Source organism: Sphaeramia orbicularis, chromosome 17 (genome assembly GCF_902148855.1).
Source record: "Sphaeramia orbicularis chromosome 17, fSphaOr1.1, whole genome shotgun sequence".
In the NCBI taxonomy this organism is placed as follows: domain Eukaryota; kingdom Metazoa; phylum Chordata; class Actinopteri; order Kurtiformes; family Apogonidae; genus Sphaeramia; species Sphaeramia orbicularis.
This window is the reverse complement of record NC_043973.1, coordinates 21,031,494-21,057,165: the sequence shown is the minus strand read 5'-3', so window position 1 is coordinate 21,057,165 and position 25,672 is coordinate 21,031,494. Positions and strand designations below refer to the sequence as shown.

Here is a 25,672-nt window from a genome sequence, read left to right as displayed (position 1 = left end):
TTTTGTTTTTCAATGCTGGTGCACACTAGGAATTTGAAGGGCTGCTTGAGGGGATACACGACATTTAAGAAAATTTCAGAAATTTGTGTGAGTAATTTGTCTAATAACATATTATATGTGAACACAGATGCCACTAATCAAATGATCAAATAAATGATGCAATTAATGGTGAATTTGTCTGTCACATTATCGCTTGGAAATTCTCTCGTTGCATTTTCGTTTTTATTTTTATGTAAGATGTCTGAAATAGGGTGAAACATCATTCCACTGAACTCCTCATGGGTTTACTTCAGGGGTGTCAAACATGCGGCCCACGGGCCAAAACCAGTCTGCCAACAGGACCAATCTGACCAGTGGGATGAATTTATGAAGTACAAAAGTTACACTGACGTTAACAGTCAAGGGACTCAAAATTATTTAAGGTCAGGTGCCACATACAGCCCAATTTGATCTCAAGTGAATCAGACCAGTAAAATAATAACACAATAACCTATAAATTAATGATATAATGATAATGCCAAATTTTCTCTCTCTTTGTGATTTAGTATGAAAAAAGTAAAATTACACGATGAAAATGTTTACATTTACAAACTATCCTTTTGCAATTTTTTGTTTTTATTAATGTAAACAACCATGAACACCATGAAATTTCTTGGGAAAAAGATAGAGAAATTGTAACAATATGATACCTGTTATTAAATGTTTTGGGCCTTTGTAGATCCACTGAAATCTGGAAGTTTTAATGCACATATGTAAATGATATGCTGGGGCATAATATTGTTAAAATTACACTTTTACATTTTGCACCAAAACAAAGAGATTCATTTGGAAATATTATTACTATTATTAGTGGTAATAGTAGTAGTAGTAGTAGCAATAATGGAATTTATAATTATGAATCTTTATTTAACAATGGAAAAAATGACTCATTTGATGAAGTGAAAATCTCTTTTGTAAGAGTGTTCTGGCACCAATAGCAGAAGTTACAGTAAACAGAAATTTCATTCATACATCTTCACTGAAAACTTACATAAAACCCATAGTAAAACTCAGTGCTAAAACCTAAAACACCATACTAAAACATACATAACACAGCACCCCTAATGATAACCCCAAATTTTCTCTTTGTTTTTTTGTGTAAAAAAGTTAAATTACATGAAAATGTTTACATTACCAAACTATACTTTTACAAAAAATGTGAATAACCTGAACAAATATGAACAAACAGAAATGTCTTGAGAAAAGTAAATGCAATTTTACCAATATTCTGCCTCCCAGATAGCAAATATTTTGGCAGTATTATGGCATACTTTTGGCATTTTTGGCTTTCTTTTGGCATTATGAAAACCTTTAGGCTTAACTGTGGTATGATTAAGGTTATCCATAATAGATATGGAGGCACCAGCAATATATGGCTGAGTTATGGCATATGTCTGGTTAACCAAAAGACTGAGCACAGAGCAGGATCAAGTATAGGGATGGTATGGCTTGTTTATGGCAAACCAGAAGATTGACTAAAGAGTGGCAACATCTTATTCCATATATGGATGTGTTTTGGTTGTGTTTTGGCATATTTCTGTAAAGCCAAAACACTGCGCAAAGAGCGGGAATTTCTACCCAGAAGAAAGCCCCACTTCATTTTAAAAGCGTGATCAACACAAATTTTGGGTGAATTTTGGCCTCCTTTTGGCCTCTCTTTGGGTCAGTTTAGGTTACTTTTTGGCTGGATTATGGGGATTTGGGGCTTTTCTGGGACAATTATGGCTATATTTTGGAAGTCTGCAGTTACTTTTGAATTAATTTTGGCTTCCTTCTGGTTTGATTTTGGCTTGCCCATTTTGGGCCATTTAGGGCCCATGTATCTGCCCAGAACTTTGCCAAATGGCATGGCAGTTTTGGGCCAGATTTAAGGCATAATGATTTTGCTATCTGGGTGTTACTAAATGTTTTGTGTGATTGTAATGCACATGTGTAAATGATAAACTGATAAACTGAGGCAGAATATTGTTAAAATTGCACTTGTTTTTCTTCAGACAATTCAAGTTGTTCATGTTATTCAGATTTTTAAGGAAACTCTGTTGATGTAAACCTGATCATAAAATAATTTAACTTTTTTCACTGCTATTATTTTACTAGTCCGGCCCACTGGAGATCAAATTGGGCTGAATGTGGCCCCTGAACAAAAATGATAGTGATGTGATGTCCACAAACGAATCGAATCTTTTGAACAGCTCTTTGAAATGAACGATGGGAACCGAGTCTTTGTAAAGAGCCGTTCTTTTTTTTTTTTTTTTTATAACAGTGATTAATCACTGTTGTGTTTTGTGCAATTTTTTCCGTATGTTTACACACATTTATTGTTCTTGTTCTGAGGGAAAATGCACTGAAGTTGTTAAGGTATTTAAGTAATTGCAATAGTCAATCGCTTTTGTCTTTTGTGCATTTTTTTCTGTATGTTTACCAGTATACAGTTCTTGTTCTGAGAATTGCACTATAGTTCAGGTATTTAAGTAATTGCAGTGATTAATAACTGTTGTGTTTTGTGCAATTTTTTCCATAAGTTTACACACATTTATTGTTCTTGTCTTGAGGAGAATAAAATGTTATTTCATAAGAAAATGTTTTATTTTCTTCTTCATTTTTAGGCTACAGACTAGTCCACATAATGTACCATGATGTTTTTTGTCAAATTCCAGCATTTGCCTAATGTCACCTCTCATGTCATGTATTTAGCCCACACATTTGAATTAACTATTCTTTTTTACAGTACGATAATATTTACTGCCGCGCCAATTAAACACCTTAAAAATGTAATGTCAATCATCACATGTAGCCTGTTTAGTCATTAACCCTTTCATGTGTTAATTATGAGAACCTTAGTTAAGATTTTTTTCTTGAGTGTTTTTATTCCTCCATAGGCATGAAAAAAAAACCATTGTGATCAAGTTGTTGTTTTTTTTTTTTTTTTTCATGGAGTTACAAAAATGTCCATGCATTTAATTTTGAAGTAAAGAAATGTGTTTAAAACCCAATATCAAAAATTGATTTTAAAACAATGAAATAAAATCTGATATTTTCTCACATTTTAACATATTCTAATGCTAATTATTACTCTTTTCATGGAGATAATATGCCAAAAAAAAAAAAAAATTTTTTCTAACAAATAATTGATTTCCTCTCAAACATGTAACTGCAGATCAGGTTTATCAAGAACAGCAAAGTTACAGTAATGATATGAATTACAGTGTATGGGATGATGCATAAGCGTCCACTGTGTTGGCTGATATGGAACTAAAACAAAACCCATGAATCTACAAGAGAACAGCTGGAGAAGAACTGTCCACTGGAGTGACCACTATGCATGAAAGGGTTAAAACATTGGTGTTTCAAAATAATGCAAAAAACATAAAAGAGCCAATCTTTTGAACGGCTCTTTTCAGTGAACAGCTCCCTTCAAAGAGCCAAAAGTCCCATCACTAAAAATGAGTGTGACTCCACTGGTTTACATGAGTCTGTGATGTCTGAACAGACTGGGTGGGTGGATCGCGCATGCGCAGTGCGGCCAGTCCTCGGACCAGTGCGGCAGGAAAAGCGCAGTGGAGACTCCGCCGAGATAGAGGGAGAGAGGAAAACAGTTAGGAAAGAAAAAAGAAGAAAAGAACATGGACACGAAGAGCCTCCATAGTTGATGTGTGAAAGTGTCCTCTATAGCCGGGTTCTGCTCTGTGTCCTCTGCCGCAGAGCTGCTCCACTATGTCGGACAACCTGAGGAGGAGAATTATTCCAGGGAATGGAGGAAATCTTCAGAAATCCTGCCACTAAACTGCGCTGTGCTTCCAGGGTTTAAAGGATAGGACTGCCTCATAATTAAAGACAGAAAACTGAAGATGGTGTTCATGTAACCGAGGAGCGCCTTTTGGAATCCACCAACTCGTCGTGAGGCAACGCTCAAAGTTTTTTTTTTAATTTTTTTTTTTTTTTTTTTTTTTCAAGAGAAGGGGGGAAATTTGCTGCATTGAATTCCTCTAGACGGGATGTCATCCGCAGTCAGAAGGAATTCCTCTGGCTGACTGATCCTCCAGCTGCAGTGGAGCGGGATCCTCACAGTCCTGCCATAAGAGAAAAGATGGGAGATGCTGCAGATGACAGAGGGATGAGACGGACCTTCATAGTCCCTGCCATCAAGAGCTTCGATCACTATGATTTCACCAGGGCCAAGATATCATGCAGTCTGACGTGGCTGGTGGCCAAGGCTTTCGGCTCGGGTAGGTGGCGCCTTCATCCTGTTCATTTTGTGGATTAGATGAGTGGAAAACGCCTGTAAGGTCATCAGTTATCACCTCATGTGTGAGAATGAAGCCTGATGTTGAGATGAACCCAGAGGTCAACAAGTCACACTGTTTGGTAAACGCCCCGTAATTGGACTGAACTCAATTTCCTTCTTTTGCCTTTAGAAATTAACAGTACTGACATGATATTTACAAAACACACAAATAAAAGACATTCTGGCCAAAAACAACAGCAGCATTGTATTAATAGGGAGATCAAACAGATGTTAAGACTAGTACTGAATGTTCTGGGCTACATTAGATTCACATTCAATTTACTGTCATTACATATTTAAAAGCACATGGCAAAGAAATGCAATTTAGCCAGAAGTGCAAAAGCAGCGGTGTTAATATTTACACTATGTACAGTTGTATAATGTATGCAGATGTAAGTGCTGTGGACAAATATACAAAAGAAGTGCAAATGATTTAAAGTGCATTAGGGTAAGTTGACAGCATTTCATAATAATAATAATAATAATAATAATAATAATAATAAATTGCACACTGTAAAAAAAAATCCTGTTTTTTTTACGGAAAAAACTGGCAGCTGTGGTTTCCAGAACAATACTGTAAAAAACATATCCAGCTGTAAACTTATTTGTGGAGTAACATGTAGATTTAATATTTTAAACATGTAGATTTAACTGGTAAATGGATTGCACTTATTCTGCACATTTTCTGCACCTTCATGGTGTCCAAAGCACTTTCCAAAACCACCAGGTCCAACTGGGAGCAATTTAGGGTTCAGTGTCTTCCATGGACACTTGGACATATGGACAGTCAGAGCCAGGATTCGAACCACCAACCCTTTGATTATTGGATGAGCTGCTCTACCAACTCTACCAACTCATTAATTTACCAGTTTAAAACGTTACATTGTTAAATGTTTACTTTTTTATATATATATATTTATCTCTATCTATCTATCTATCTATCTATCTATCTATCTATCTATCTATCTATCTATCTATCTATCTAAGCAATATGCCATTATTTTAACATTATGGTCTTGCAATTTAAACGGCACCACATTGTATTTCAATTTACAGTTTTATTTTCCAAAAACAATAGAAATACATAATTTCTACATACAAATCTGGTTTTGTTCACATACTCTTCCTGTAAAAACTACAGCTATATTTGATTCAGTCGTTAACACAAAAATCTTTTCAAATAAACAACTTTGCATTGTATTTTTTTATGTTGCAATTTTACAACTTTTTGGTGTTAATTCTACAGTCATTTTTTACAGTGCATTTATAAAGCACTTTTCATTCAGCAGAATCTCAAAGTGCCACAGAAAGAAAACAGTCCAATAAAAAATAAAATACTATATCAGGAATAAAAGACTTAAGCGAATAAAACAAAGCATCATGGCCAGCCCATAAAAAGGAATTAATGCATTTTGTTGATTACACTAATGACATTCCCTACCCTAGAGGTCATAGGTCATATCCTCTAGCTCTCAGCACATGTCACAGGGTTATTGGTTTAACCTGTTGCTTATCTTTTGCTAATTATTCCCAGGAGCACAAGTCAGGCCTATTATGTAACATGTACTGTATGCTGACTCGAGTCTACACTTACTGCAGATCATTAGTGTCACTGTTTACTGTTTAGTAGCTCATCAACAGAGGCAAACACTTATTGCTTTGGGTCCTAACTCCAGCAGAAAACAGTGGATGATTTACTCTGTACGTTGTTTTGGTCGTAAGCGGAAGTAAATTATTCAATAATACTGACCACTCTATATTGTTTTTATTTTGTAGTTCGTCAAAGACAGTGAGTTTAATATCATAATTAAAGAAAATAGTTGATCTCAGCAGCTAAATTTTTTATTTTATTTTATTTATTTTCAGTTCATGGACCCATTAATCCTCGAACACCTCAACAACATTGAGTGATCTAAAATGTTTGATACCTTTTTAACCACAAATCCTATAAATTCATTGAAATAATTCATGTAAAATGCAGTTTCTCAGTTTTTCCGCAGCATCAGATCTGACCCATTTGGATGTTCAGAGACTCTGTAATGAACATGGAAACAGTCATCTTCTGTAACATTGATTTACCAACTAAACCCATGTAGTTTAACAAATGATAGTAGTTGTAGAGTCACTTTTTCGTCATGTTTCACTGTTTTGATATGATAACCTTTGACTTTAGTCTGAGGCTTTATAAACATCTACATGGTCAGTTAATTAAATAGGAGAAAATATCTGCTTTGCACTGACAAATGCAAAATGCAGAAGCTCATATTACAATAAATGGTGAAAAATCTCTTTGGAAAGATTAAATGTCGAGATATGATAGTTCTAGACAGTTAAAAGTTAGGAATGTGCAAAAATACATGCTATGTTTTTGTCTTACTTAGTAGAAAATCAGTGAGAAATTCTTATAGTAACACTGCAGTCAGAAGTCTTAAAGATATTCAGAAAAAACAGTCATCCCTTGTAGCTGTGATGCTGGTGTTTGTGAATATCTAGTAAGCTTTTTCACTGTTTGCAGTCAGATGGGGTGTTTTGTTTTTCCTGACAGTGACAGTGGAGCTAATGGAGTTCTGATTTCTCCATATGTATATGTGTGTGTGTCAGTAATTTCTCTTCATGCGTGACTTCATGTATCCCATGTATCTCTGGCCTGTCTCCTGTTCTCAGCGCGGTCTGGAAGACGCTCTGGCAGCCTGGCCTCATAAAGACTGAGTAATTCCAGGCTGCTGTGAGCCCAGAGGTTTACTCCAGCTTCTAATGAATGCTTTAAACGGCTGCTCCTCCATGTACAGTACTTATTGTAGAGTCACTGCGTGGCCGCCACACAGACAGACAAACCTAGAAAGAGACAGATCAAAAGACAGACCTCTGAATCACACACATTGATCCAGCGGCGTGTGCCAGACAAATAGAGCTACGCATGACCCTTTATATCTTTATTTTACTCCATGGGAGGATGAAACGATGGTTAGCAACATGTGAAAGAAAATCTTAGCCATATAAGACCTAGGGCTGTTAGTGAACTGCTGCTACCTTGTTTTTTGACGTCCTTCTGGTGACACAGTTTTAGCTCCCAGCACCACTGAGAACTGTGGCCCAATTCATAACCAGTCCTCAGAGTCCTGTTTGGCCTAGTTTGAACAGATGAGCGATGGTTTGGAGCTGATGATACTCACATTTAACCACAGCTGAAAGTTTGCTCCAAAATTAATCTTGATGCTAACAGAAAATACAGAATTAAAGAGCATGCATCAGAGCCAACAAAGACCGCAGGCCAGACTGTGCTGCATCATCCAGGTCAAAACACCGATAGAACAGCGCAACTAAAGGTCACTATGTTTTCCATGTAGCTCATTCTGTCAAGAAGCAGTTCTTTAACTCATTAAAACTTTAAAAACAGGACCAATGGCCTTGTAGCTTACCGGTCAAATTAAAAGCTCTGGGAAATGTATCCAGATGCCATTTATTATCGCCCAGTTATGTGTATTTATTATATTACAGAAATAGCCCATGTTTTGGTCATATTCCAATCAGATCTGTAAAAAATTCCGATTCCAACTTGATATCATTGATACTTACTGATTTATTGGATCAATCCACTTCCTATCTGTTATAATGGGAAAATTTTTCAAAGTCGCACCAAATCCAGAATCAGATCTGGATCGAAATAATTTCGATACCTTGTGTTGACATCATCATAAAGAAGCTGTATATCAAGTTTGAAGTAAATCAGAACTGTAGTTTGGGAGAAAAAGACGATTGAAACTTTTTCCCCATAAGAGCCCATGTTAAATTTTCCGTAAGTTCCCGGATCCAGAAGAAGATCCTGATCAGCATGTGGCCATTATGTTTTGGTCATCTCCCCATCAGGGCTGGACTGTAGAAATTTACACTGGATATCATTTATATTTACTGAGTTACTGCATCGATCCACTTCCTATCACTTATAATGGGGACATTTTTCAAAGTTGCACCAAATCCAGAATCAGATCCGGATCCAAATAATTTCACTAACTTTTGTTGACATCATCATAAAGAAGCTGTATACCAACTTTGAAGTCAATCGGAATTGTAGTTCCGGAGAAGAAGACGATTGAAATTTTTGTAACGGACAGGCGCCGCATGACGACAATAGCTTACAGCCTGTCCGCCGGTAAGCTAAAAATGATCATGTAGGGCGAAGAATGTCTTCTTTGCTAGATAGCTAGCTAGATAGATAGATTTACTTTGTTAATCCCCAAGGGGAAATTCAAAATACAAAACGTGGTCACCACTCCACAAACACAGTCATACCATATCAACAATAAATAATAAATAAATGCAGAGGTTTAGTATAAGTATCTATGTGATTTTCATGCCTTTGTCATCTTTTTGCATAAGGTAAAGTGCCAAACTAATGTAGTATGCATGTAAGTTGTAAAGTAATTGGTTTGCATTATAGTTCTGTTATCTTAGCTTTGTTTTTAGACAGAAAACAGCCACAGCAAAACCAAAAATCACCTCTGATTTCTGCACAGTTTGTGTTGTCAACAGCTGCATTTATGATTCGTATCGAATTGGGCAAACAAGATCAGGACAGACACAGCTTAGTCTGAACTGTGGATCAACAAACAGTGAACTGAGCAAAGATAATCACATCATATAATAACTTTATACCTTCATAAGCTTCATAATCAAACTCACTGTGCTTTCAGCATCACACTCCCCTCTTTTCATGAAGAGCTGTGTTCAGTAGTGAAAACAACAAACAGCGCTTCTACTTTTTATCACTTTGTCACTTTCTTTGACTCTAAAAGTAGTTTTTTAGTGGTTTTCATCCCATCTCATCACTGTCTCTGTTTCCCCTCTAATGATCACAAATCTGATTCTCCATCAGCATAAACACAGTCAGTTCATATAGCTACAATCCAATACATTGGCATCTTTGGCAGAACTTCATATGTCCTTGTTCTTAACACTGTAATGATAACTTTAAGTTGCTTTTTAATTATTTGATAGTAGAAATGATACATATAGCCTCTTTAAACTACCACTACCACTTATGTCTCTCATTGGTTTGATCAATAACTGAGGAAGACATGAATCTTACTGTAGTTAGCACATCCTGGAAAAGTCATATTGGATAAAATGAAGCATCTACCAAAGTTAAAGTTACCACATGATCATGAGGGAATCAGAGGAAGATTTTAGCTAAAGTGTGAGGCTGTAATAAAATATCACAGCCATGTACTAATGACATTTGTTAAACATCTAATCTAATTTTGTAAGAATTTTAGCATCCATCGGAAAACTTGGCCATTAACTGAATTTGTTTTTGACAACAGCAGTAAGGCTGCAGAGATAAACACAGCTGATCATGAGGTTGTGTACTGCTGAGCTGGGATCTCGGGGTCTCCAGGGGGGCAGTCTTGTCCATGCCTGGACTTCCTATGGCAGCTACTTCCTGTCTGTTTCCTCTTTGATGGTCAACACAAAGGAGAGGGGTTTTACTTGACGAGGCAGTTTTTCATGGACTCTAGAAATACTTTGTGCTATTGTAGCCAGGAGGTTTTAACTTTTAGGATAAACCTCTAGGCATAAAGCTCAGCTGATGAAAACACACGATAACTTTCAAGTATACTGTAGTAAACCGTTGAACTGGCATAAAAGCAGCTTGGCGTCTCTCTGGATAGTTTTAAGACTTTGGTAAACAGTAGTAAATTTGTAGCGTCCTTTAACTGTGGCTGAGCTGCATCAAGATGACAAAAGTCTCACAAATGTAAAAGTCGGGATGAAACACAGGAAAGCTTGTTATAAAATAGATATTGAATTACTTTAACATCTGCTGGTTGGTTTAAACGTCCCTTTTCATCACCCAGCCAGGGGTGCTGGACGGCTGCACTAACCACAGCCACTGAGAACCACCAAGGTTTGATCACAAGCTTAAGCCTCTGTCTTTTTTTGTTTTTAGGTTTTTTTTTTTCAAACCTAGCCTTAAGTTTTTCATGGCACCGTGTTGCTTTGTCAAGGTTTTGCCTCTGCAGTCTTATTTTAGGAGGTTAAACAATGGAAACTTTTACCTTTAAGGGTGTACTGTATGGTGTTATTCAAAGAGGAAATGACCCCACACACCAAGAATACACACTCATGCTGCTGGTTTTATAAAAGTGTGTCACCCGACACACACACAGCTATACATATTCCACACATTCCTATACAAGAGTCTGGACTCACAACATGCGCATACAGAAGGAATGACATCCAATGACACACTGATGAGTAGTGTAATTTAGCTGTGACTCACAACATGAGGTTAGCAACAAGAAAGAAAGAAAGGAAGGAAGAAAGAAAGAATCTTCTCATGTATGTGTATTTCTGTGCTATTTTCTGCCAGTCAGATTTAGTGGATGAGGTAACAGGATTAACTCCATGCTTTGTAACATACACTTAGAGGCTACTGTATACATGTCACACACACAACAGTTGTGTGTCATGGACATAATGCCTTTCCTGGGCTGTAAGACTAATCTAATTCTGCTAATGTTACTCATATTGCTTCTACTTAATGCACTGTCTTCATTCTGTTCTGATAAAATTCACCTTTTAGTAGGGATGTTGGTTTATAATGTCTCCCTCTACCTCTGAGAATGTATGAGTGAGCTGTGAGATGGTTGTGTCCATGAAGTCAAGGCTCTGATCTGCAACGTTGGGAATCCATAGCAACAACAAAGGCAGGAAATATAGAGAGATAGAAGGGAATAGAAGCATTATTCTTACTTCCTTCATTTATTCACTGTTGATAAAGGACTTAAATAATAGATAGAAGTCTACATGAAGCACATTGTGTTTAATTAGAGAAACCGGCTTAAACCGATACCCTGTCCTTTCAGATGCGGTACCAGAGGACCTGGTGGAGCCGTTTTACAGGGATCAGTACAACCAGGAGCATCTGAAACCTCCAGTGGCCTGCCTGCTGCAGTCTGCAGAGCTTTACTGCCGAGCAGGAAGCCTGATCCTCCGCAGTGATGCTGTCAAACCTTTACTTGGACACAATGCTGTCATTCAGGCCCTGGCTCAGAAAGGCCTTTATGTGACGGACCAGGACCGACTGGTGACTGAGAGGGATCTGACCAGCACGCCGATACACATGGTGAGTGTCCATGGACGTACCTGACAGAACACATAATTATTATTAATGCTCTACTCTCCATTTTACATCTTCATTTCTATATATAGTATTTTTTTTTTTATCTGTTTATTTCTTTGTATTTTATGAATTGTTTGTTTTATCTGTCTGTTTTAACTTTAATTGTTTGTTTAACTGTTGTACAGTGTCCTTGGGTGTCTTGAAAGGCGCTTATAAATAAAATTTATTATTATTATTATTATTATTATTATTATTATTATTATTATTATTTATATAGAAGATCATTCTGTATAGCCATATATCATGACCTACTGCCTTTTTATCTCCAGCAGATGTTTGTAGACCACATAAACACATTTATCGTATTTAAAGTTTGAGTTACGTAGTGTCACAGACCAGCCCACTTAAAACCTATTTGTTCAGAATGGCCTTTGAGACTTAGTACTGCGGTACTTTGTTTGTTTTAATAGGAGAATGCACTATATTGGTGTTATTATTATTTATTACCTCCACCAAGGAACGGCGGAGGATATCTTTTCATTGGGATTTGTCTGTTTGTCTGTCTGTCTGTTAGCAAGATAACTCAAAAAGTTATGGAAGGATTTTGATGAAATTTTCAGGAAATGTTGATACTGACACAAGGAACAAATGATTAAATTTTGGTGGTGATCAGGGGAGGGGGCTGATCTGCCTTGGCAGAGGTCTGCGCTCTATGAGTGCTTTTCTAGTTTGTGATACTTTATCTTTAGTCTTCTATTGTATGGCGCTTTGGTCAGCTTTAATTGTTGTAAAGCACTTTAGAAATAAAAACTGATTGATTGATAAAGTAAAAATTTGTGGTTGTAAGTGTGACAATGAAAGATTAGATTTTCACACTTTTATGATATTAAATTACTGAGGCTTAATCCCAGCACTGAGAAGAGATGTTTGTAGTTCCATGGTACCCAAGAAAGAAACACAAAACCATTATAATAACTCTTTTAAGGCTGCATTTGTACAACACAAAAAGTTTAATTAGCTTTTAATTAACTGCATCACCAAAAGGGGTTGTGATTATGTCTCCCAACAACCAGCATGGAGTCTGTCTGAATGTTGAGCCCATATAACATTAGTGTACAATGCTATGTAGCTAATAGAGCTGCACAGTTAATCGAATCGCAATCAGCACACAGTCAGAGTATGAAATGATACGCTGACTGTGTGTTTGTTGGACTGAGAGAGAAGTGTATGTACAGTATGTAAAACTTAGAAAATTAAAACTGATAGATTTTGGAAGTTTTTGTTCTGTTTCAAGACAACAAGTGAAACATGTAGGCTCAAAAAGGTGAGTAAACTGTGAATTATCCACAATAATTCCAATATGAGTTAAGTTGTGCAGCTATAGTGGCTAATTTAGAGTCACAGACTTCAAATGACAGGCCATGTTTGATGTGAATTATTTGTGAATATTTGCCCACAAACTTTGCACCTCAGCTTCTTGGGGACACCACCTTCTGACAATGATCCCACACTTGGAATATTCTGCCTGACATGTGAAATTAATTAATAAGCAGCCATAAACGATTATGTCTATAGCGTTTGTGTTCTGTTTTTTCTACCTACAGCCAACTGACCAATCAAAACTTAGCCTATAAGACACTTTTCATTAAGCAACTTTTAGGGAAAATTAAAAGGAAAACCCTAGTTAGTCTTGTTATCAGTTAATCTGTTTCCTAATATACATGTCATTCATAATGTTCCAAAAAGTAACCAGAAAAATAATAATTTCCCTTTAACTCATAAAGACCCAGTGCTACTTTTGTGGCTTTTCCCATAAGAATTGTAATATTAAGAATTGTAATATTATCCTCTTTGTTTTGCATTGTTTCAGTGAAAATCATGTATTTTGTTATATTTAATTCACTGATTATGGAGATGTTCATAAAAGCTCAGATTAAAGTTGAAGGTTATTATATCAGAAACAGAAGAAACTTAAGAAAAAAGTGACTTTTTCAACAAAATATGTCATTAACTGAACTGTAAACAAGCGTCTCCATCCACTGTCATTTATCAGACTACATGGGTTTTACTGGTGAATCAATGTTGTAGAAGATGACGGTGTTGCCACGGTAACTACAGAGCCTCTAAACGTCCAAATGAGTCAGATCTGATGACCATGAAAAGATGACAAACTGCAACACATGTATGGATGGAATTAATGGATTAACAGGTATTAAACAGTTTAGAGCAGTAGAGGACTTTGGATGCTGGTGGATGTTTGGGTCTCTATGGGTTAAAATACGACAAAAATCCTTTTCAAGTGACATTAATTAATCAAAATTAGTGATGATTTTTGATTATCCATCAACTAATATATTAAATTATGAATAGTATCAGATTCAGAAAGCCTGTATTGTTGTTAGTGTATTTCAACATGAAAACATAAAACACAAGATATTCAGTGGAAGATGACAAGGTAAAAACATTCCATAAAAATATAAATTAGTAATAAAAATAACAGCATATTTTCGGAGCTTCACTGTTTTATTGTCATGTCATCATATTCAAGCTGCAGTATATGGCTGAGTGTGGGTTCCTCTGTTAAGACTGTCCTCCAAGATCTGTCCCGTTGAGAGAAAAACAACCACTAATGACAGGTTTCCAATAGCGTCCCATTACTCACCGTTCATTTTCTTTGCCATTAGACTGAACAAGGCAAACAAGCCTCAACTTACACAGTCATAGAGAGATAGTGTAGCAGTGTGTTGTCATGTGCACAACAATGGAAGGGAAACATGAGAGGTCTTACACTAGATTATCATTGATTTTGTGTCCTTTTATATAATTTATGTCAAAACTGATATATTACTTACTTTAGGTAGGTTTTAGGTTTATGTCACAGAAATGACAAAAAAAAAACGTAATATCCTTCATCACATTTGATTATTTTATTTTTTACTAACAGTTGCTGTTCAGAAATTACTCCATTCTATGTTGCGTTCACTGTCTTCCATGGTTGCTCGTGTTGCCTTCATGTAATTTTCCTGCCTATGTCCACGCCACATAGAAAAACATGGCACAGATAAACCTAAATGACACAAAGAATGCAATTCACCCCCTAGGGATAAATGACAGGACATAATCTAAAATAATGTTTTTCTATTGCCAGATGATATACACTATATGAACTCAAGTATTGGGACACATTGAATTCAGGTGTTTCACTGGTAACAGGGGGCTGAGCCATAAAACCATAATGATAAATGTCAGAGTTTTATATTGGACTAAATATCGTTGCAATAAAATTTGTTTACAATTTCATCTTCAAAAATCTTACAAAATGCTGCAGAGGTTTTTATTTTATTGTTTTAAATGTTTTACCTCTAGATTTCTGAAATATTTCTCATATTCTGACCATAAATAATCATTTCAAACTACAAGCAACCATCTGGGTTCGTCAAGTCTCACTCAGGAGGAAATAAACACTCTTTAACCCATAAAGACCCAGTACTACTTTTGTGGCAGTTCCCAAATGAATTTTTCTTTATATTTAACCTTTCTTAAGGGATTTTTCACCATTTTTGCACTTTTTCAGTGAAAATCAAGTATTTTCGTCTATTTATTTAACAGATCATGTACTTTCATCATCATTCTGATATTACATTTGAGGGTTATTATATCAAAAACAGAGAAAACTTAAGAAAAAGTGACTTTTCCAGTAAAATATGTCTTTAATTGAACGTAACACGCATTGAACGTAACAAGCATTTCCAACAAGTGTCATTGATCCAACTGGATCAGGGATCCCTGGTGAATCAGTGTTGTAGAAGATGATGGTGTTTCCACGGTAACTACAGAGCCTCTGAACATCCAAATGGGTCATATCTGATGACCATGAAAACATGACAAACTGTATTTTACACCAGTTATTTACATGTATTGATAGGATTAGTGGATCAACAGGTACTACATATTCTACATCAGTAGATGGTTTGAGTCGCCAGTGGCTGTTTGGGTCTTTATGGGTTAAAGTTAAAAGAAATTTGGCTTTATTTAATATATTATGACTGACATGGACATTTTTATCATGATATGTCAAATCAACATGAATGGAAGATCTTACAAGCTTACAAGCTTACAAGTGTGATGGGTCTGAGTATTTTTGTCCATAAAGTGTATATCATGAAGTCACACAGGTGTTCAAAGATATTTTATCAGTAATTATAAATAAATTCCTGTTGATTGACTAGTTAATTATACTCATAGTGTTAAGAAGATACTAGATGAAGGAGAGGCGTAAAGGACTTCATGTAGGAGTTCATGTGTTTTAGTTCCGTTTTAACAGGTTTACTGTGAATCAGTGACAGTGGGTCCGTACACTCCGTTTGCACATGCATGGTTGGACACTGGCCACTTCTGCTGACGCCAAAAGGTGTCTGCATTGCAGTGCACCCTTCCTCCTCCTCCCCCTCCTCCTCCCCCCGCTTTCACTCTGTCTCTCTGACTATCTCTCTGTGTCTTTCCATGACTCTCATCTCTCGTTCTCAGTTTTCCGCCTGCCATCTTCACCAGTCATTGTCTTTTTGAGCTCTTTTCTCTCAAACCCTCACATCCAGCCTCTATCATTGGGGATTAAATGAGACTGGGACATTGTCGCCTGGATATTTAATCCAAGCTTAAGCATGTGTGCCCACTCATCTCCTCTTCTTTCACAGGTATAGCCAGTATACACATATTTTTGGATAGTTTTCTTTGCCCTCTAGCTTTGGGGATAATTCAAAGTCACTAAACATGTGCTGACTGTACTGTTTGAAGATGTCATGAGGGTGGGAGGATTTGTTGTAGCTTTTAATGATCCCATGTCCTTTCACACCACTGGAATCACGTTTATACTCTAGTATATGTCAGGTGATTTACTGGACAGTTTAAGTGACAGTGTTAAGTAGACAAATGAACCATGTACGCTCATTGACTGTGAGACTGTTGACCTTCATTTGTACAATGTGTAACCAGGCTATTAGTTAACCTGCCTGTCCTTATTGTTGCTCCGTCCTTCCTGGATTCTTTAGATGAGTCTGAAGAAGTAGAGGTGCCCCCTGGAAACCCACTGAGTGTGTATTTATGGAGTCAGCACCACAATTTCCACTAAATTCTAGGCTTTTCATTTCGGGTTATGGTATATCTGCAGAGAAAATGATGACCTCACAAATTTCCAAGTACTGTGCAATGGAGGGATAACTCATGTCAGGGAAGGGAGGAGGAGGAGGAGGAGGAGGAGGAGCATGGCAGTCTGTCAGAGGGCGAATGGATGTAGGGAAGGAGGAGGGTGATAGATTTTAGGGGCTGCCATTTGGCCGCAATCCAGCAGGAAACAGGGAAGTAGAGCAAGAGATGAGAGGAGAGGAGGGGGTGAATGTGGAAGACTAAAGAGGATGAATGGAAAGGCTGTGGCACAGCAGAAATGAAAGATAGAGAGGAAAGAAAGAGTCTGTGTGGATAGAAGAGTAAGGTATTGCCTTTTTGGCAGATAGGAGGACATATGTGAGCCAAAGAAAGAGTGGAAAAGGCCTACTTTTTACACAGCCATCTGGAAAGAGGGGAGAGACATGAAAAAGGAGACGATGGGGGGGAGGAAAAGAGTGAGGAGGGAAGGGAGGGTTAAGGAGAGAAGAGAGGAAAGGACGAGGGAGGAGAACGTGATGTGCACTACTGCAGCATGGTAGAGGGTGGGGTCTCACAGTGAGTCAAAGCACGTCTGGTGCACAAATGAGAGCCCCCACCCCCCCCACTGCCTGCTCAAACTCACACACACACACACACACACACACACACACACACACACACGCCTTCAAAGAGCTGACAGACCTCCAGCAGACTTACATGTCCTTTCCTAGCTTTATTTTGCCGTCTTGCACATGCTTCTCGCAGTAATTGAATTTGTCTGCAGAGGGGCGTGTACCCCGTCCGATGAATAAGGTTGAAAGATTTGACCGATTTAATGGATGTGTGCGTGAAAACGATAACACGAGAGGTCATTCTCTTTAGTGTAGCGACGAGTCCACTCCTGCTTCTCACTAGGACCAGACATGTTGGTGTAAAGTCAGACAATAAAAAGCACTCACAGATGTAGGTCAATTCCACTGTGTACCCGTGTTGGATGGACACTTGTGATGTTTGCAGAGAAGGGGTTACTTTGACTATCTGTTTGTTCAGCTGTATCATTCATTTTCCTATAGACGCCTTTGAAAGGACACACACACATACACACAGTTGTGCAGCCATTCAATACAACTAGGACAGAATACTGATGCTCCTGTTAGATAGTGGTGCATGAGTTTGCTGCTGCGCTTTATGGCTCTTTAGGACCAGTGTCTGCCATTTCCACCGCCTTATAAGGCATGTCTGTCACTGTGAGCGGGTTTAGACATGCCATTATCCACACAGACACACACACACATACACAAAAGGTTTTCTAAGAGATAATTGAGAGCACATGGCTTTGTAATCCATGTAGTGCCAACAGTTTTTTTTTCTGTAGACATGTAAGCAGTGGTTCATGGATAGCACTCGTAAGTACATATTCACACACTTACATGTACAGAACATACACAATCACATGTCTGCTGTAGATAAACTGCCACATTAGTAACAGAGACATGGAATACAGGTAGTTGGTATGTGAGAAGAAGATGCAGGGGACAGGATAAGATGGGAACAGATGATTTACTGTGGCAACCCCTGAAAGCAGCAGCCAAAAGTAGTAGTAGTAGTAGTAGTAGTAGTAGTAGTAGTAACAGAGACACAGACAAATGTGACAGTGTAGAACAAAAACCCACTGACAATATTATGCAAAATGAGCTTAACTGTTGAATGTTCATGTAAATGGGTGCTTCTATGAAACTGTGTTCGTTTTGGTATCTGGCATTTTTCCAGCTTTTTAGACTCAATAATAAAAGAGAAATGTAGATATATTTCCCCCCAGGATGTACCTAATGATGATCTCAGATAAATGCAAAAAAAAAAAAAAAAAAAATGCTCTGAGCCATCCCAAAATGTATTAATTTTTGATAAAATATTGGGGCCAAAAATAGGACCAAAACTGGGACAGGAAAAGCTACCTAGGTGTCAGTGCATTTGATCTTGAAAACATAACGTGAAATGGTCTTATATAGCGCTATAAATAAAGACACTGTGTTAAATGTGACAATCCTAGTGGTTTTTCTAATCCAGACATGTGGGTTTTTCATGAATCTCACTCAGTCTCAGTCCAGGTTTTGTGTGTAACCCATTGTATCCCCTCGTGTTACATGCGGAACCTGCCCATTTAAACAAAAATAAATTGCGAGCGATTTTGCAACAGTGGCCATTTTTGTGAAACACTCTGCCTTGCATAATTAGTGCGATTCCCAAAATGTACCCATGACAGAACAAAAAGATACTCCAAAAAATAGAAGCGCGTAATTTTCGTGTCCTTTTTACTGTATTACATGCGGATTTTTGTATAAAAATAGTATAAAAATAATATAAAATGTGTTTTAGCAGAAAAATAGTTTCTCCTTTATCTCAGTAAATATTTATTTTTAAAATAGACCCAAAGTGCCTCCAAACTTGCTTCATAACATTAGTCTACATCTGGTTTGAATTTTAAGCCCCTCTGTCCTGAGGTAATTGCAATCTGTTACAGTGACTCAGAAATAGGTAGTTAGATAATGGTTACTGATGAAAATGACGAATGGGTTAAATCTTACTGGATGATAGAACGTAATGGCTGAACATGTGAAGGTGGATGGTCATGTCATCTTTTCAGAGGTAAAAAATTCTTCAGTATTTTCCTCATGAATCCATAAAGTGCATCTCTGTTTTACCTTTCAGCCCAGTTGAAAACATTTCATTGAAAAGTCATGAAAAAATATCTGAATGTAATAAGTTGATAAAGTAAGCAGAAAAGTCGAGTTCCTGTTTTGGAACATAGTGACTAGTATCTGGACCTCATACATTTCATTCCTTGTGTTACAGTTGTCTGACTTCATACAACAAAGAACGGGATATTACACGAATATTTTACTGTTACTACACACTACGATGAGAAAGTAAATAATCAGATAAGTAAATAATGTTAATCTGTGTTGAAAATAATAGATAATTGCAAAACAACAAAAACAAATGTTGTTAAAATGCTCTTGCAAAAGCCCTAACGACGAGAAATGAACACAAGTGATTTGTCAGTAACAATTTGTAAGTGTTTGACTTCTCCCCCAAAGCTTTGAACTCACACCCTCAAGCTTCTTAACAATATTAAAGATTTAGCAGTTTTATGCAAATGAATTCAGAAAAGCTTCAATCAGAGATGAAACTCAGTGGGATTTAATGGAAATCACGTTTTCTGGATCTGCAGTCTAAGCTGTTGGACTTCATCTGTCTGTCTGTTCTATCCATCAGTCATTCAAACTGCAGCTCCTCTGAAGGAGAATGCACACAATGTCAAATATCTGCCAATATCCTGAAGATGCAGGAATTTAGAACAGTGTTTGCAGACTGTTTCATAGACAGTTCAACAACACTCAGCTTTTAGAATGCCAGTCTAAACAACCCTGTGTTCAGGTATAAGATTCGATATAACAGAATCTGTCTGTTCAGTGTGTTTATGACCAGCAGAGGTGTCATGATCAAATCTACTTGTAATACACCACAGAGAATGTATGTTTGGTTTTTATTTACAAACTTAAGTGGGTCACATGAAAACTAGTTTTGAAAAACTGCAGCTGTTGTAGAGTCGACTGTAGTGTCTCTAAATAAAAGGCAGTTTATCTGATTTCTTGTTTAACGTTAATTTGCTCAGATCTTCAACAAATGAATCATAATTTAATTGAATCATGAGGCCAGTGAAGATTCACATCTCTAGTGACCATTATAACTCACAAATGGATCAGTGTTTTTTCCAACTGTGGTTATTAATTATTAACCCTCACAGACCTAAAACATTCACCGGAGACCAAACACATCTAGTGATTTAAAATGTTTAATGACATTTCAACCAATAATCCTATAAATACATGTAAAGAAATCAAGTAAAATGCAGTTTCTCATCTTTTCATGGTCATCAGATATGACCCTAGAGCAGTGTTTTTCAACCTTGGGGTCGGGACCCCATGTGGGGTCGCCTGGAATGCAAATGGGGTCATCTGAAATTTCTAGTAATTGATAAAAATAAAAAAAACTTACCAATAAAAAAAAAATATGGGGAATTGAGAGAGACAATTACAATCAATAACAGACATGACAAACTGTGAGTCTGAAACTGAAGCACTGTGGTACTGTTTATCTGTCAAATGATCATTGTCGCTGGTTTCAGATGCTGCAGCTCTTTCATAATTCATAGTTTGAGTTATTGTTTTTTCAGTATTGTCAGCCTTGTAAATCCAAGCTGGACTGACTGTACGTATCCTGACCAAGGAAAATAAAATTCTCATTTTGTGCAGTAATCTACACCTGGCTTTTCTGCCTCCGTCCATAATAATATAAATTATATAAAGTAAATGTTGTCTAAAATTAACATTTATTTGCAACATAGCATAGCAAAAATATTGCATGATCAAAAACAAATTAATTTTAGCAAAAAAAAAAAAAACGTCTCCATTTTGAATGTCTGGGGTCACCAGAAATTTGTGATGTTAAAATGAGGTCACGAGCCAAAAAAGGTCGGGAACCACTGCCCTAGAGGCTCCATAGTGAATGAGGAAACATCAGATTTGGTGTATAGATTGCCAGTGACCCAGGATAGATCTCATTACATTTTGGGAAAAGTAGGTCAAAGTTTTAATCTTTTATGAATTTTTAAAATCTTTTTTCCCCCATTCACTTATAATGCACAAAATTTCACATGTCTGTAGCAACAAAACTATTGATTGAATTCATACCAAATTGATGTTATAGATTGCCAGTGACCCAGAATGGATCTCATTCCATTTTGGGAACAGTAGGTCAAAGTTCATGTTTTAAATGAATTTTTAAAATCTTCCCATTTACTTATAATGAGTAAAATATATGGGAGGACTGGGGTTTGTTGTGCCTGGCACCACTTGTTAATTAATATATTCTGCTGAAAAAGTCACTAATTCAGCTTTTTCTATTTTGAAATAATAATCTTTGAATTTCCTCTGAGCTTTTATAAACATCTACATAATCTGCAAATTAAATATTGGAAAACGCCTAATATTCACTAAAGAATGCTAAATTTAGAAAATAATATCATCATTAATCATGATAAATCTCTTTGGAAAGATTAAATATAGAGGAAAAAAATAATCTGGAAGTCACCACAAAAGCAGCTCAGCCCTATAAGGGTTAACTGAGTCTAGAGCTGAAAATTAAAGCTTGCGGTGCTCATACATTACTGGAAAAAAGTCTTAAGTCAACATTAGGTTTGTTTTTGTAGCAAGGTTATGATGGCCATAGCTCTGCATTTCTCAGTTCTTGTATCAATATGTGTACAAGTAGAATACAAGGGAAATATGTAAAGGGAATTAAAAGCAACAATACATTTTCTAGATATATGAATTCTTTAGAAACTATATGGGATCGTCTGGGAAAATAAAAGAACAAAACACAACCCAAAAGTAAAGAAAAACTCAGGGGTGCTATGAAAGATGCTTGGTATAATCTGCCACATGATTTTTTTAAGAAAGCTTCCAGTGAATCGACGCAAATTGAAGAGGTCACGGTATTGACTTTATCCAGTAGAAGTGATTTAGATTTTTATATATATATTATTTTTGTGTGTGTTTTAATACTGAACATGTATTTCCTGTATTGAGACTGAGAAGTAAAGCTGTTCATTAGAAACCTGCAGGAAAAAACTGTGTGCAAAAAAGTTTCACCTATTCTATTGGGATAGATTAATAGAATATATTCAGCTTCATTTTTTTTCAACTAATAAATATTAAGACTATTTCTTAGCCAAATAATTGCCTGACAAATTGCTTGCTTGTTGCTCTGTCATTTAATCATTAGTCTTTCCAAGATCAGGTGACATTAAAGTAAAGCTTATTAATATTTTCCATAAGGAATATGTTCTGTGGTCATTTTTCTTTGGTAAACACTGTCTGTTTTGACTGGCAGATGAGCGTGTGCTGCAGACGGTGATTTCTATTGGCTGTACAGAGTCATAGCCCTGGATCAGTTGTTAGTTTCTTGAGGAAACACATGGTCACACTGGTTACATGAGGCTCTGTGGTTATGAATAGAAGCCTGTGGAACACAACATAAACTCTGGTCGGGACGACGTCTCGCTGGTTGTTTGTGTCTGTTGGCTTGAATCACACCTGGATCATGGAGCGTCTGTATTTGGATGTTTGTTCAGTTAGGATGCTTAGGTAAGCAGTAAGCATGTGCACACACACGAACACACAGGGTGCATGTTTTTGCCGAGGCCAGTGGTGTGACAGGAAAAGGAAGGGGAGGACTGTTAGTCTGACCGGCCAGGAATGGGATTAAAAAGGCCAGGAGAATGTCAAGCTTTGTGTAGGTGTCGAGGGCTGGTAAACCCACACACTAAAGGTGAAGAAGTCAGAATTAGGTAACATTAAAGCTGTTCTACAGACATTTAACATTTTCAAATAGTATCAAATAGGGATGTAACGATTACTGGTATAACGATAAACCACAGTAAAATTGCCAATGGTTAGCATTACCGTTTAAATTCTAATTATTATGATAACCGTGTTTGATTACTGCACTTTTCTGGAGAAAACACCAATGTAAAGATCTGCTTTTATGTCAAATATTTGAGTATCGTTTTAATTTATTACAATTTTAATTTATATACCTAATATTTGGAACCAGTATTCACTTTTACAGTCTTTGAAAAGGTTCGTTCAGCATCTTTGTGTTATTTATGCAATAAATTATATACATTTTTCAAATCTGATTTTATATATTTTTATGTTGATATAGTAGGTTAAAGTGGAAAAAAATAATAGACAGATGAGATAGATGAAGTTGTGCTGAAAAAACAGATCCCAAACATGGGTATAGTAAACATTTCTGTATATAGTATATAAAGGCAAAATCAAAGGACTGAAAAACGGACAAAATAGACTCAGACCACTAAGGGTTAATATTTGAATGTTTCTGCCAAGAGAAAGCACATTGTGCCACTTATTTTATTTGTTTTTTGTTTTTTTTTTTGTTTTTTTTTTTTCAAATTACAAAATCATGCAAATACACCGAAAACACACAGCAATACACTAAAAACACACACAAATACACTAAAAACACACAGAAATACACTAAAAACACACACAAACACACACAAATGCACTAAAAACACACTAATGTTAAACTAAGGTTAAATTATTTCAGTGTGTGTATATAAGTACTTTTTGAACATTTTGAGCACAATTTCAACAATACTGCGATAATAATGATAACTGTGATAATTTTGGTCACAGTAACGGTGATATGAAATGTTCATATCGTTACATCCCTAGTATCAAATATCATTAGGCCAAATGGACTGGAGCATTAGTGATCTTTGAAACTTTAGAAGGAACTTAAATTAACAGGATCAATAAAATATCCACTGTTTGCATCATATCCTAGAATATGTTTGGTTACATGTCAGTCATATAATTGTGGAAATCTGGCAATATGTATAATTATTATAAGTGTCAGAACAGTCTTTCTTTCAAAGGTTTTTAAGTGTAGACACTGATATTTGGTGAGACTGAATATACCCGAGGGTTATGTGTGGATTTTAATTATTTGTAAAACATGCAACAAGATGAAAATGTGCATAACAGATGGGAAAAAAGGGAAGTTATGTAAAAGACACAGCAAAATGAAAATGTTACAACAGACGTTAAAAATATAAAAATGTAAAAGATGTAAAAAAAAAAAAAAAAAAGTGCAATAAGATGAAAAAAACATATAAGATGTAACATAACAAAACAAAATGATGATGAATGAATGGCGAACAAGATGAAAATAATGTAAAATAACAAAGAAAGACAAATATCAGATAGAAGACACAACACCAGGTAAACAATGTAAAAGATGCAACAAGATGAAAACAACATAAATGACATGAGACAACCAAAACTATGAGGTAAAAACAGCAAGATGAAAATGTCTTAAAAGATGTTAAAAGATAGAGTTGAAAATGGGATGAAAATGTTGTAAACAAACAAAATAAGACAAGGTATTAAACAGTATATAAGATGCAACAAGATGAAAATGATGATACAGAAATAAAAGATTCAACCAAAATGACACAGTAAAGTGAAAATGACATGAAAGATGCTGCAAGAAATAAATTGTGTAAAAAAAAAAAAAAGAAAGAAAAAAACTCAAAAAAGACACAACATGGTGAAAACTATGTAAATGGCACAAGGCAAAAGTATGTAAAAGCTGCAACTGTATGAAAATGATGAAAAACACAACACACAATATGAAAAAAACTACAAAAAAATGTAACAGGAGTGTAGAACTCCTCCCAAACAGTCCAAGGCCTTATTGCAGTGGCTTGGGTTTGATTCCTGCTTGAGGCTGTTTGTTGCATGTCATCCCCCCGCTTTCTCTTTCTGCTCATTTCCTGTCTCTCTCTACTCAATCTATCATATAAAGGCAAAAAATGCAGTAAAATTAGAACAACATAACAGATGCTACAAAACAAAAATTTTGTAACAATGTTCATTTAGACAAAAACAAGGATGCAGCAAAATCATGACAAAAAATACAAAACAACAATGAAAAGAACAAGCTGAAAATCAGGCAAAGATGGAACAAGAAAATCATGTAAAAGATACAATACAGGATGAAAACAACATAAACTAGAAGCACTCAGAGAGCGCAGATCTCCACCAAGGCAGATCAGTGGCACCACCAAAATTTAATCATTTGTTCCTTGTGCCAGTATCAACATTTCCTGAAATTTTCATACAAATCCGTCCATAACTTTTTCAGTTATCTTGCACACAGACAGACAGACAAACAAACAGACAAACCAACGCCAACAAAAACATAACCTCCTTGGCAGAGGTAAAGATGCCAAAAGACAAAAAAATGATAAAGAAATATCAAGAGAGAAAAACACACAGTTGCAGTCTTTCATTCTGTGATTACCTCCACCAGGAGGTATTGTGATCACTTCGCTTTGTGTGTTTGTTTGTTTGTTTGTTTGCAACTTTATGGGAAAACTATTACAACCATCTTTACCAAATTTTACCCACAGATAGGCCTAGGCCCTG

The 25,672-nt window shown here is 36.3% G+C and overlaps 1 protein-coding gene across 4 annotated transcripts in view; it reads left to right on the top strand.

The window, feature by feature from the left end:
* Nucleotides 1–3,559: 3,559 nt before the first annotated feature.
* The window catches only part of camsap2b (calmodulin regulated spectrin-associated protein family, member 2b), a 59,355-nt gene continuing 37,242 nt past the window's right edge, over nt 3,560–25,672 (top strand). For all 4 annotated transcript variants that reach the window (XM_030160281.1, XM_030160279.1, XM_030160277.1 and 1 more), the window contains exons 1-2: nt 3,560–4,265; nt 11,191–11,450. In XM_030160281.1, the coding sequence (XP_030016141.1) occupies nt 4,127–4,265; nt 11,191–11,450 (399 nt within the window). In that variant the 5' untranslated portion in view covers nt 3,560–4,126. The remainder of the gene's footprint in view (nt 4,266–11,190; nt 11,451–25,672) is intronic.